Genomic DNA, 13,047 nt, shown 5'->3' with positions numbered 1-13,047 from the left:
TCTTGACATGTTCTCTTTTTCTCCTTGCTTGCAGTACTTCACCTATTCGGTGCTGCTGAGTCTTCTGGCCTCCTCCGTCTTCCTCCACATCAGCAGCCTTGGGAAGCTGGCCTTGTTGGTGGTGATGGAGGCCGTGTACCTGGCGCTGGCAGAGGGCACCCACGGGATGTTGTTTGACAACTATGACTTGCTTGTGGTTGCTAATATCTTGTAAGAGCTCCCTCCACACTTCTCCTTGGGGTGGTAGGAATCTCATCTTATAGCTATGGGTCCTAAACTGCTCTCAAGGAATGAAAGACCAGGATGCCCTTGGATCTGTTCACATGGCCTTTTTTTCCTTCAGTGCCGTCTGCAGACCTCACTCCCCCCTCCCCCCCCACAGCCATCACTAGGTAAATTTGGCCACAGAGGAGAGAAACCATGACAGAGCACACAGAATAAGCTCTGTGAATCTTTGGCTTATTCCCAGCCCAAACCTTTGTCTTTGTGGCCTCCCAGGCCTTTTCCTCGCTTCTGACCCAAACTGAACTTCTGGTGCCATGGCAGGTATTGAAATCCTCAGCCAGTGGAGGCTGGGTGAGGTGGGGATGGGATGGGATGGGATGGGATGGGGGGTGAGCAAGGGGAGAAGCGGCCAAAGGGGGGCAAGTGGAAGGTGTCGTCCAGTGACTTTGTTCTCCTTTTGGAAACTCTTCTTCTCTTCCCTTCCCCACTGCAGGCCCACCTTAAATGAGACCTACAGCAGTCAAGACTGGTGAGTTGAAATCAGATATGGACTGAAAGGAAGACCGGATGGTGGGAAGAGGGTGTGTGGAGGGTATCTAGAAACTGATGGGTATCTAGAAACTGATGGCCTTCTCGGCAGTTGCCCCTCGGCTGTGGAACACACTTCCCACTGAAATTCAGCTGGCACCCTCTCTGGGTGTGTTCAAAAACCAACTAAAAACATGGTTATTCAGACAGGCCTTCCCCCCAGTCACCAAAGTTCTTTTCCCCCTTTTTTCTGGTTCTTAATGTTGCCATCTTGGATAATATTAATTATAATAATTGCATTATGTTAGTTATTGTTCTACATTGTTTTAATGTGTTTTAATTTTTGTAAGCCGCCCCGAGTAGACGTTGTCTAGGGGGGCGGGGTAAAAATTGAATAAATAAATAAATAAATAAGATGTTGAATCTGTGGAAAGGATAGATCTGTGATTCTATGTATTTCTAGGTTGTTGGGTTTTTTGTTTGCTTGTTATTGTTGTTTGTCCCTTGGAATAGAGGTAGTATTTATGAAAACAGGAATGGAGGAAGGTTTTACTTATTCTCCTTACCCATGGGTGGACAACTTGTGGCCCTGCAGATACAGACTACAACTCCCAGAATTCTCTACTTTTAGCTGTGGCGACTAGGACTGATGGGAGTTGTAGTTATTCAAAATCTGGATGGCCACATGCTTTCCACTCCTGATCAAAATCTTGATTTTTCTGAGTCCCTGGCTTTGGAGAAATGTTGGGTTTTAGGTTCAGAAGACTTCTGGATTTTCAGATATGTCATCTCTCTCATAGCACTGATATAGGGTCACCAGCACCAAAGTACATATATGATGGGTAGCAGACCCTGTGGGGCTACAGTCCCATGTTTAGAGTAGGTCTAAAATATGAGAAGGGAGTGGGAAGCAAAGGGGATCAATGCTGTATACGTAAATTCAGCTACACACACTTGGATTTTATCTCAATTAGGAATGATGACTAATGGGTTTTTCCAAAGGCTTCATATGAGGAAGAGCTAGAAACGAAGAATGGATATGAGCTCACTTTATATTTATTCTTCCCATGTATGCAACCACCTTCCTACATATCCCTCAGTAAAAATGGTGAGCGATGGTTGCCACCTTGTGGAAAGGCATTCCAGCCTTAAGAGCACAGCTCCTGTTCTTTTTAGAAAGCAGGAAGCTCTTGGGCCCTGTTGGAGCTGGTAGAGTTTGAGGAATGAGGATCCTCATGAGACAAAGCTGCATGGGGGGCACAAACATAGATACCCTATTTCTTTCCCTTCTTCTCCTTGTTTCTTTCCTGCCTCCCACCCCTGTTTCGGATTATAGCCATGAAGAGGAAAAAATGGCCCTGCGTTACATGACGCCCATCATCCTGCTGCTTTTTGCTTTGGCCCTCTATCTGCATGCCCAGCAGGTGGAGTCTACAGCCCGTCTAGACTTCCTCTGGAAGCAGCAGGTAATGGGAATTGTGATGAGGGGGGAGTAACAGACCCTGTAGACAGACTTGGTTTGGACTGAGTTAAGGGTTTTGTAGTGGTGGTAAGTGGTGAAATGTTGTTCCTTGCTCTTTGCCGGGCATGTTATCCTGTCTTCTTTAGTTTGTCAAGCTGATTAAGGAGATTCCCCAGTGACTTTAAAGTGGGGGTGGGCAGAATGTGACCCTCCAGATGTTTTTTAGGCTGCAGTTCCCAGCCTTCCTCATCATAGACTATGTTGGCTATGGTTGATGGTTGTTGCATTCTTGCAATATCTGGAAGGGTGCCTTTTGCCCACCTTTCCTTTATAGACTAAAATGAACAAAGGAAGTAAAGCAAGTTTTCTGAAATCCTGCCCTCTGTCCACGCAGACTCTTAATGGCACAGGCGTATTCATGGCAGAGGTGACAGGCATTAGTCATCTTACATGTAGGGACCGTGGAAAATTCCAGCTTCATTTGACAACCAGACCTAAACTGTTTCTCCTCTCATTGAGAAATTGTCTAAGAGGGAGAAACGCAAAGATGACTATCTCAGCATCTTGTTGGGGTGGGTAGAGTTTTCTGCCAGGTGGGGTTTTCTCCTCTCCACACTCACACCAGGTGATATAGGTGGTGACTCCTCTGATGTTGCAAGATCTCTCCCTAAAAGGCCAAGTGGAGCTTCTCCCACCCAGCACACTTCAAGGGGGAAAGTGTGACGTCACTCCTCCAACCCCTTCTTCAGACAAGAAAAGGGAGGTGCCTGAAGTAGCCAGCTGAAAGGCTGGTTTTGAGAGATGGATGGGAGGAGGAGTGACTGCAGGGACACCCCACCCCCCACCCTGCTGCTGCTAATTCTGACAACTGGTTGAGAAATAACAGCAGGGGCTCCTCTCTTGCCCTGCCCCCAACAGCCTGTAGGGCGAGGACTTACAGGAATAGGGCTTGAGAGACCTGGAAGGCTCTATGGGTTCCCTTCCTCTTTGTACGGCAAGATAAATTGTACTTTGGTGTTGTAGGTTTTTCGGGCTGTTTGGCCGTGTTCTGGAGCCCGAAAAGCCTACAACAACCATCAGATTCTGGCCATACATAAAACTATTCCTTCAATTTCTCATGTCCCTTGAAAGCTCCATTAGGGGGCTTATACGTTGGTTTCAGCTTGACCACACAGAATAATGTATAACAAAGCTTTAAATGCATATCGTGTAACACATACTGCAAAAGATATTTAAATTGTAATCCTGTATGCAACTTTAACCACTTAAACATCCTTGGGTATAGCTAGACCTCGGTAAGAAGGAATTACTTGATTTGAGAGGAGCCACGAAGAACATTGGCTTTGTAGAAGCTTTGTAGGGCCTTGAATAAATTTTTGGGTCAGCAGAAAGGTGTGGCTTCATTATTTTTGGTTGCCAAAGTAGTGGAATTGGGCAGGATATTTAGTGGTTGGGAAAGTAAGCTTCAGTTTTCTGGGTTACCCTTTACCTTGTTCCATTACTTCCAGGAAACAGTAAATTATGTAGATATAATCAACTTGCTAAATAAATATAATGGCCGAAATCTTGTTGCTTATTGTAGTAACTCACACTAGAGTAACCCACTGAATTAGTAGGGATTTGAACTCTATGAATTCTGTTGATTCAAATGGTCCTACTCAAGGTGCAATTTACTTCAGTGTAGTAAATCACAACTAGAGAAGGCCTATTTGAAAGCAGAACTTACGAAGGAGTTGACTTAATGATTCAGTGAGCCTACTTTAGTGTGATCTAAGCAACAGAATTCAAAGCTTTACCACCTTTGAAAGCACATGTTAATATATTAAACAATAAAATGAGGTGTCCCAAAGGCATTAAAAGGATAGTATAGCTTAGAGGTGAGCAGACTTCAGCTTTTTAATATATATTGTACTTCTGCTCCATATGCAGTCTGTTGCAAAAGATGTATAATTAAAATATTCTGAGCTTAGGGATTTCTTTGGAGTACTGTTGCTCACAGTCCTCCTGCTGTACAACAATCCATCTGTGGGTACTGCAGCTTTTTTCATTTCAGCCATATAAAGTAGGGCTGGGATGGGGAATCCATTTCTGTTGCTCTAAAAACTGGGACTATTGGGTTAAATCCATGGGAATCAAACTGTAACTCAGAGTTCACATGCGTACAAAACTACAAACCCACGAAGATGTGCAAGCTTTTGAATTCTGCCTAACTCTTCATCACACTAGATCAGGGGTCAGGAAACTTTTTTACCTTTTACCTCCCCCCCCCCAAAAAAATTATATACGTCAACATTACCCCCTTGATTTGAAAGGAAGGAAATAATACATTATTTGAATTCAAAATCTTATTGAAACTATTCAAAATTACTTTGAAAGCTTCAACTTGCTTGAAAACTTCAGGTTTTGGAGAAATGATGTTGCTTCATCTTGGATATGAGAACATCAATATTGGGGCTCTGCTCATCCTCATTACCCCCAGGATTTTCATCTTTACCCCATTTGGGGTAATTTACCCCTGTTCCCTGAGCACTGCACTAGATGGTAAAAATTCAGGAAGGGTGACACGAAGCATGGAAGACCAAAAGGTAGGCAATATAATGTTAAGCCCCTGAGGACTATGATTTAACTGAGTCACAGGATGGAGTGCACAGAGGGTGGGTGTCCTTACTTTCTCCTCCTTCCTCACAACTTCTCCCAGGCTACAGGCGAGAAGGAGGAAATGGAAGAGCTGCAGGCCTATAATCGGCGGCTGCTGCATAATATCTTGCCTAAAGATGTGGCTGCGCATTTCCTTGCCCGTGAGCGGCTCAACGATGAGTTATACCACCAGTCCTGCGAATGCGTCGCTGTCATGTTTGCTTCAATTAGCAACTTCTCTGAGTTCTACGTGGAGCTAGAAGCCAACAATGAGGGTGTCGAATGTCTGCGGCTGCTCAATGAGATCATTGCTGACTTTGATGAGGTAACTGTGTGTCTTCACCATACATTTGGAAAGCAGGAGGCACCAGAAGACTCATGGGGGCAAGAGAGACCATGCTTTTCTTCCAGGAGTAACACTGAGATTCAGACAACAAGATTGCACCACCCTTCCCCCACAAAAAAAGTCTTCTGTTATTTATTTATTTAAAATATTTTACCCTTCATTTCTCCTGAAAAAGGGCACATGGTGGCATACATCATTTAAAAAGACAGTATATGAAAGCTAAAAATAATAGGTTATTCAAATATTTTAAAAGAATTAAATAAAAATTATATTTAAAATGTTAGATAAAAACATTACTATAAAAATAGATTCCATAGCAATAAAAGTACTAACCTTCCCCTTTAGAAACCCTTCCTAGACAGCTAGTCATTGAGGGAAATCATGCCTGAATAGAAGGATCTTTGCCTGCTTGTGGAAGGACAGCAAAGATGGGGCCAGCCTGGCCTCCTGTGGGAGGGAGCTCCAAAATCTGGGAGGTATTTTAATCACCCAGCAGCTCAAAATGAGATTGTCTGAGGTCAGAAATGGATACCCATATGTAGAGTTAAAAGCACATTAATGTTGGTGAGAGACAGTTTTTCATTTCATAGAAATCTTGTTCTTAAAACCTGAAGACCAATCACAAAACAAAGCACATTCCTGGAGTTGAGAGAAGCTACTGCTGTGACACTCAGAGGCTTCTGTTAGTATGGAATTCTCCTTTTCTAAGCACAATGTGTCTATAACATGTGGTGTTCTCCTGAGGGTCAAATGAGACAATACGTTCTGCACTTACTTACAAGACTTGCTCTCTCAAGTGGCGAAAGATACCCATTTATCATAGAGTCCTCTTTTCCTCACCTTTGTGGGTCTGCTAAAGGCTAGGACAGTGATGGTGAGCCTTTTTAAGCCCGAGTGCCCAAACTGCAACAGAAAATCAACTTACTGATTTCAAAGTGCCAACACTGCAATTAAAACCCAAATGCTGAGGTTTTAGTTTAGAAAAAGCAACTGCCCCTGCACTGCAAGGGTTAAATGCTTGTTGTTGTTGTTGTTGTTGTTTTTGTTTTTCCTATGGGCGGTATTAACAAAGAAATACTTACTGGTCCTCCAATCCCCCATTGGGCTACACCAGTAATGGTCGCCATTGCACCCCTCTGCTGGACCACTGCGCCAGCAGAGGAGCGTGCCAAAATCCGGGATCGGAGGACAGCTAAGTATTTCTTGATGGCAACTTATAGCTCGCATGCCCACAGAGAGGGCTCGGTGTGCCAGCTGTGACACGTGTGCCATAGCTTTGCCATTGCTGGGCTAGGAAGTGTGGGAGACCACTGGACAACAGTCTCCTAGGATGGGGTTGGCCTTCTGCATAGATAACAATTAGCTGGCTGGATAGCTCAATGAGCTGAGTAACTAGCTGCAGAACCGGAGGAGAGTTTGTTTCCCTTTTGTGCCTCCAGGGAGAAGGGCCAGTCCCAGGGTGCCCCCAGAAGAAGGGAAGGGTAAACCATTTAGGAGTACTTTTTACCTAGGAAGTTCCAGAATGGGGTCACTAGAAATTGGAAATGACTAGACAGGGGAGCTTCGTATTTGTATCTTGGGGGATACAAATATGAAGCTTGGCACCACAAGGCCACAGCGGTCCATTCTGCCCCTCCCTCCACAAACCAGCCTGGTCCACTCACTGGGCTGCTTACAGTGCTTGTGTCCAATGGTGGCAACATGGCACTGATTGTGGGTCTCTTCCTGCTGGCGCTGACCCACCTCTCCCCTCAACCAACTGCTCAGCAGCTGAGCCGGGAGACTCCTCTTCTTACCTCCTCACCAGAGCAGTCGGCTGTGGGGGAGAGGCAGGGCAGTGCCCACAATCATTGCACTGTTGGTACATTCAGACTCGCGCATGCTGTGAGGAGCCCAGTGAGTGGACCAGGCTGGTTCTGGGAATGGACCATTGTGGCATCTGTGGCACTGAGCTTTGTATTCGTATCTCCCAGGATACGAATACAAAGCTCCCATGTCTAGAAATGACAGCATCTAAGTATTATTACAGATAACTATTGCTTGTTGAACTTTGGAAGCAGAACAGAATCTGTTATTCAGGAATCTTCTGAAACAGTGATGTAAAGTGACCTCTTACAGCATTTACCAAAGCAGGTCTTCTTTTTGTCTTTAGATCATCAGCGATGAACCCTTCAGACAGTTGGAGAAGATCAAGACTATTGGCAGTACTTACATGGCAGCATCAGGACTGAATGACAGCACCTATGACCGCGAAGGTCGCTCCCACATTACTGCACTCGCAGACTATGCTATGCGACTCATGGAACAGATGAAATACATCAATGAACATTCTTTCAACAACTTCCAAATGAAGATTGGTCAGTGGAGTTTGGAAGCAGGGGTGGGGGGATCATTTGCATAGTAGGGAGAGGGCAGATGATCTTATGATCAGAGTTGGGGTGGGGTGGGAAATTAACCTTTTTTGGACTCCCGGAATCCCCCCAGCCAACAACGTCAGTCGCTGTGCTAGCTCTAAGCTCTGCTTAAGATAAACATGTTGGCTGCTCAATCTTGACTAGTTTGGTTCATTCCCTCTTTCCCCGTCTCCCATATTAACGGTATTTTCCTTCCCCTATAGGGCTAAATATTGGGCCAGTGGTGGCTGGAGTAATTGGAGCTCGAAAACCACAGTATGACATCTGGGGCAACACTGTGAATGTCTCAAGCCGAATGGACAGTACCGGTGTCCCGGACCGCATTCAGGTAGAGCAGTTGTGATGTGATCGGTTTTGACCATGATTAAAGCTGCCAGTATCTAGTCTTGACTCCCTGAAGGAAGCCACAGTCATTTGTTTTGCAAGAGCTGAACAGGGCTGTTGAGAGGACAGGACGTTTTTGGAGAATTGCTCATTCATAGGGTCGCCCTAAGACAGAGGGAACTTGACGACACATAACAGCATCTAGCCTTGAAGCAGGTTGGCTTGTGGACTGCAACATTTAGGGTGCTTTCCTTATTCTGTCACAAGCTGCCTGTGCCTCTAAATAATTTTTCCCTGAAAAGTTTAAGGTCCAGGAGAAAATAATTAAACCACAAAGACAGCGGTCAGACCTAACTGAACTCCAAATGTCTGGGGGAAAGAAGTATGTCTTTCCCTGGGATGGAAAAGATGGCAAGGTTAAAGGCAGGTAGGATTCTGTGGGGCAAGCATTCTTGAAGTAAGTGTGGGGCTACCACAGGAAAGGCCATTCCCCAATTTGCCACCTTCCCTACCTTGGGTTCTTTCTAAGGAGAAGGGTGGGATAAAAATATTTTAAATAGATAAATAAAATAAATGTTTTGTTTGAAGAGGAAGGCAGAAAACAGCTTTACGACTACTGTACTTGGCGGGAAGATTTTGTTGTATCCTCTATGCATCCCTTGTTTTTTCCTGTAGGAGGGGCCCCATGCTTAAGTGTACAGTCAGGGAAATAGGCCCTGTCTCCCCATATTGGCTTCTTCTGGCTATAATTGTTAACTGCTGCCAGATTTTCCTGGCAGTTTTCAGGTGGATGGCACTGCTGTGGGAATTGGTATCTCTGTTTGGAGGAGCCTCCAGTAAGAGGGAAGAGTGGCTGTTTCTGCTCTTTCTTTATTTGTTTTGAACTGCCTTAATGACCATATGGCCATTTGCACCCATTTCAAATAAATACATGTGTATATGGGGAGGCTGCACCCCTAATGCTTGCTGCACTGTCTGATTTTAAACAATCAGGATACATCAGGAGTATAAAGGCTCTCTTGTTAGGTCAGAACAGAAATCCATCCTGAGTAGCCCCTTCTTTCTTAGGGTGGCCTACAAGAATCTTCCAAGAAATAGCCTGTGAAGTCAGGAGCCCTTCTTGCCTGCCTATGGTGTCTAGGGGTAGACTGCCTCTAAATATAGAGGTTCTACTTAGTTGTTACAGCTGATTGCCATGCACAAGACTTGAGCTCCATAAATCTGTCCTTCTTTAAAAACACACACAGCTGTCCAAGGTAATGACTGTCATATCTTCACATATTTAATTCATAAGTGAATTTCATGTGTTAGATACCACCAGAGCAACCTCCTGCAATTCAGCATTCTCCATGGTTGGACAACAACTCCCATCTCCACCAATTAGAATGAGGACACTAGACTAATAAAAATATCTAGAGATAATAAGATAGTGTGATGCCAAAGTGACTGGGAATTTGGAATCAGATTCTAATCCCCACTCAAATAGGAGGTCGCTGGATGACCGTAAGCCAGTCTTACAGGACAAGGTTCTTGTGGGGATGAAGAGAACTAGAGAAGAGACATATATACTCTCGTGAGCTCATTGGAAGAAAAAAGGCCAATAAAAGCAGTGAATGAATAATCTAGGGCGTGAATGAAAAATAGAGAGCATTTGTTTGAGGCTGCACACTCACTTCTGCTCTACCTCTTTGTGTCTCCCTGTTTCTTCCTAGGTGACAACCGACCTCTACCAAGTATTGGCAGCCAAAGGTTATCAACTGGAATGTCGCGGGGTTATCAAGGTCAAAGGCAAAGGCGAGATGACCACCTATTTCCTGAACGGCGGCCCCTCCAGTTAGCGAGAGCCTTCTGCCACCAAAGGACCTCTGAAGCTGGGCTTAGGCACCATGGGGTTGATTGGTTCTCTCTCTCTGTCTCTTTCTCTCTCTCTCTCTCTCTCTCTCTCTCTCTCTCCCCTCTGGATTTCATTCACACCCTGCTAAAAGGGAATACCCTCTCGTTGAAACCTCCTGAAATGAGATCCTCAGTCATGTTGAAAAAAAGAGGAGGGCCATTTTACCCCATCAGAGACTTTATTTTTAATTTATTGGGAGCAAAGCCTAATCTTGGAGTGTCCTCTTTTGGGCCCATATGGGTGCTACTCTGGAATAAGGGAAGCAAATTCTTCACTGCAAACCTTCTGCCTCTTTGAGGATTGGCCAGAGAACCTGGCAAGGGGGAAATGGCAGCCAGGCTGAAAGGCCCACCTGTTTTATGTTTTTGGTTCCACAAATCTGGCATGTGCTTTCATCAGGTGTGTGTGTATTGGTGGGGGAGGCTATTCCCCATCTCCAGCACTGTCTGTTTTGGAGAGGGACCCTTTGCCAGGACATTCAGAAAGTGCAGCCGCCGCACTGTTCTTAGTACGGAAATGACTCGTTCCCTGAAGCATTTTTTATTCTTTTCATCCCTCAGCGACAGCCACTCTTGTCGATCTGTCCTTCTCTTACCCACAACTCACTGTGAAGTTTGAGAATGCGTCTTTCCTTTGCGGCAAAGGGGTTGTCTTTTGGGATACAGTTCTCATTTGCCAAATTGCTGCGCTGGTCAAGAACTCAGGGGCATTGGGACAAGCACGGACTGTCTGCTCCCAAGAAAAGGGCCTTGGGTTATGTGGGTTTGATGCCAAAGAGAAGGCAGGGAATGGCCCTTGTTCCTGCCACCTCCTCTGCCACTGCCTCTTTCGTATAAACTAGGGAGAGAGGTGTCCTCCCTACCGAGATCTACTGGACTTTGTTGCCTGTTGTTAGGGGACAGTGGGTTTTTGCGCACACCTTGTTTGCAGCCTTCTTGCAGAAGGGAGATTCTGAAGAAGAAGATATTTTAAGAGGGGCTCTTGCCTGGAATAGGAAGAAAGAACAAAGTTCTTCCTTCCAGTACATCCTTGTGGGCCTTTCGCTACTAAGTGCCAAGTCTCCCCCTACTGCTCCTAATTTCCTCATGGATCCCTCTGTCTCCAGATTCAAATGGGTGGTCCTTCTGCATCCCCCCCTTTTAATTTATTATTATTATTATTATTTTGACTGGGTGGCCAAAAGGGAAGGGAATCTACCATTTTTTCAAATTGCATATGAAGAGCCACCTTAACTCTCTCACTGTCCCCCCTGCCCATTCTTAGCTGGGATAGTTATGCTAGGTAAGAGTGTTGAACAATCTAGGCCAGAGCCTGACTTCCTGGTGTGTCTGAGGAAGAAGGTGGATGGAGAAAGCGGACAAATCAGCAAAGCCAGAGCATAGTTTATGAATGACTAAGTGCAAGTTGGAGAAAATTTAGCCTTGGGTGACAGAGAAAAAAACTGGTGTTCTCTTAGTAAATATTATTTTTTTTTGCAAATGTGATGAGTGGGGATGCAGTCTATCTTAGCAGGTACTCTGGTCCTCCTGAGGTTTTGCCTTTGCATTGGAGGTGGGCAGATTTGTGTTTCCAGATAGCCCAGGGAATTCTGGGAGTTGTAGTCCAGAAAGAACCTTCCCCCCCACACACACACATACATTTGCACGTCTCTGCTTTGGTTTTTTATTAAAAGAATTATTGATCCTATAGTGGGAAAAGAGTGTGTGGTAATAGTGCGCTGGAAGACGTTCTGTTTGAAAATGACAGGTTCCGGTTGTGTCTTTGGATGTGGGAACAGCTCCCAGACAGACGGGAGAGGGCAGGTTCCCCACTGAGTGCCACCAGCCTCCCTGATGTTGCAGGGATTAGTCCAGCTGTGGCAGCCATTTTGGAAATGCTGCATCCATGTTTTGACCACCTTTTATCTTCAAGAGCACCTCTTGGCCAGATAGGACTCCAAGCACATCTGCAGGGGTGTCCTCCTGCCGGAGTTTGCCACACTGACTCCACCACTGGCCAAGGACTGTCCCTGCCCTGCCCCCACCCAAGTGGGATTCCATCGCTAGAACAAAGATTCCTGGAGGACAGAGTTCCTTTTGTTCCGCTCTAATGCTCTCTGCGGCATCTAATGGTGAACATCTAGGCCAGGGGAAGACAAGAGAAGTGTTGTTCAGTCTCTGTTTCTTTATAGGCAGATAAATGAAGGGAAAACAAAAGTGTTTTAATGCAGAAAAGAAATAAATCTATATGAAGTTACTTTTTTACAAAAAGAAGAAAACAGGAAGTTGGGAAAATGTTGGGGTTTTTTTAAATTTTGTGGATGGTTAAAAAACACTTTTATTGCTTTAAATGTTTTAAATGAAACGTTTGTTTTTAATGGGCAGCAGCTGCCCCTGTGCTTAACCTGTGCATTATTGGTACCTACCTTGAGTAGGCTGTGTGGGAAGAGAAAAGTGATTTTGCAGGGGGAGGGGGAACAAACCACGCAGCCCAGCTCTCCCCAGCCTCTCTATGGTTACTGCTACAGTGGCTCAGTTGTATTCTTTGGGGGAGGTGTGTGAGTGGAGTGGGTGATATGGCACTTATTTGGTACTCTTTTTTTTTTCTTTTGTGTGTATATATATATATAAATATATATATATATATATAAATTATATATTAAAGATCACTTTCTACTACATTGTGGAATATTTTTCTTCTGTGCTCTGCACTTTACCATTTAGTTTCTCTCCCTCCACTTCCTGGCCTCCCATTGCATATGTGGAATGTGGAATTATTTCTGAGAATTGTATGACTGATTAGGGCTGTTGCTCAAATAAGAAATTCTGGGCTGCAACCCTATGCACATTGATTTAAAAATAAGCCCCACTGAACGCAATGGGACTTATTCCTGGCTCAAGCATGTGTAGAATGATAGTGTTGTATGATTCATGTACAGGTTTGATTGCTATTTAACCTGCATCCATGTGAATATGAACACTTTTGAGCAGGTGAAAAACATACCAGGTTTTTAGATATTGCTTATATGTGATACAACAGGATTTCCTTCCTTAGAAGAGGGCTGCTTCCTGGGGAAGTGACGTGGGAGCAAGAGGGATACAGGAGAGGAGACAAGAACATCTAAGATAGTATCTGCTACCCACAATTAAATGGCCTTGTCCGCTGGAGGTTTCTAGGATTTGTACCTCCAAAAAGTAACGTTTTCTACGCTGTGATGGGAAACAGTGGCTTTTATGCC

General features: G+C 44.8%; 1 protein-coding gene across 1 annotated transcript in view; it reads left to right on the top strand.

Annotated features, from left to right (window-relative positions):
- The window catches only part of ADCY6 (adenylate cyclase 6), a 56,054-nt gene extending 43,967 nt beyond the window's left edge, over positions 1–12,087 (top strand). Inside the window, exons 18-24 of the mRNA XM_072990836.2 lie at positions 35–210; positions 719–754; positions 2,090–2,219; positions 4,914–5,177; positions 7,351–7,555; positions 7,816–7,940; positions 9,649–12,087. Of these exons, the coding sequence (XP_072846937.2) occupies positions 35–210; positions 719–754; positions 2,090–2,219; positions 4,914–5,177; positions 7,351–7,555; positions 7,816–7,940; positions 9,649–9,774 (1,062 nt within the window). The 3' untranslated portion in view covers positions 9,775–12,087. The remainder of the gene's footprint in view (positions 1–34; positions 211–718; positions 755–2,089; positions 2,220–4,913; positions 5,178–7,350; positions 7,556–7,815; positions 7,941–9,648) is intronic.
- The last annotated feature ends 960 nt before the right edge of the window (positions 12,088–13,047 follow it).

This window comes from Pogona vitticeps, chromosome 2 (assembly GCF_051106095.1).
Source record: "Pogona vitticeps strain Pit_001003342236 chromosome 2, PviZW2.1, whole genome shotgun sequence".
NCBI lineage: Eukaryota > Metazoa > Chordata > Lepidosauria > Squamata > Agamidae > Pogona > Pogona vitticeps.
This window is presented reverse-complemented; position numbering and strand designations above follow the sequence as displayed.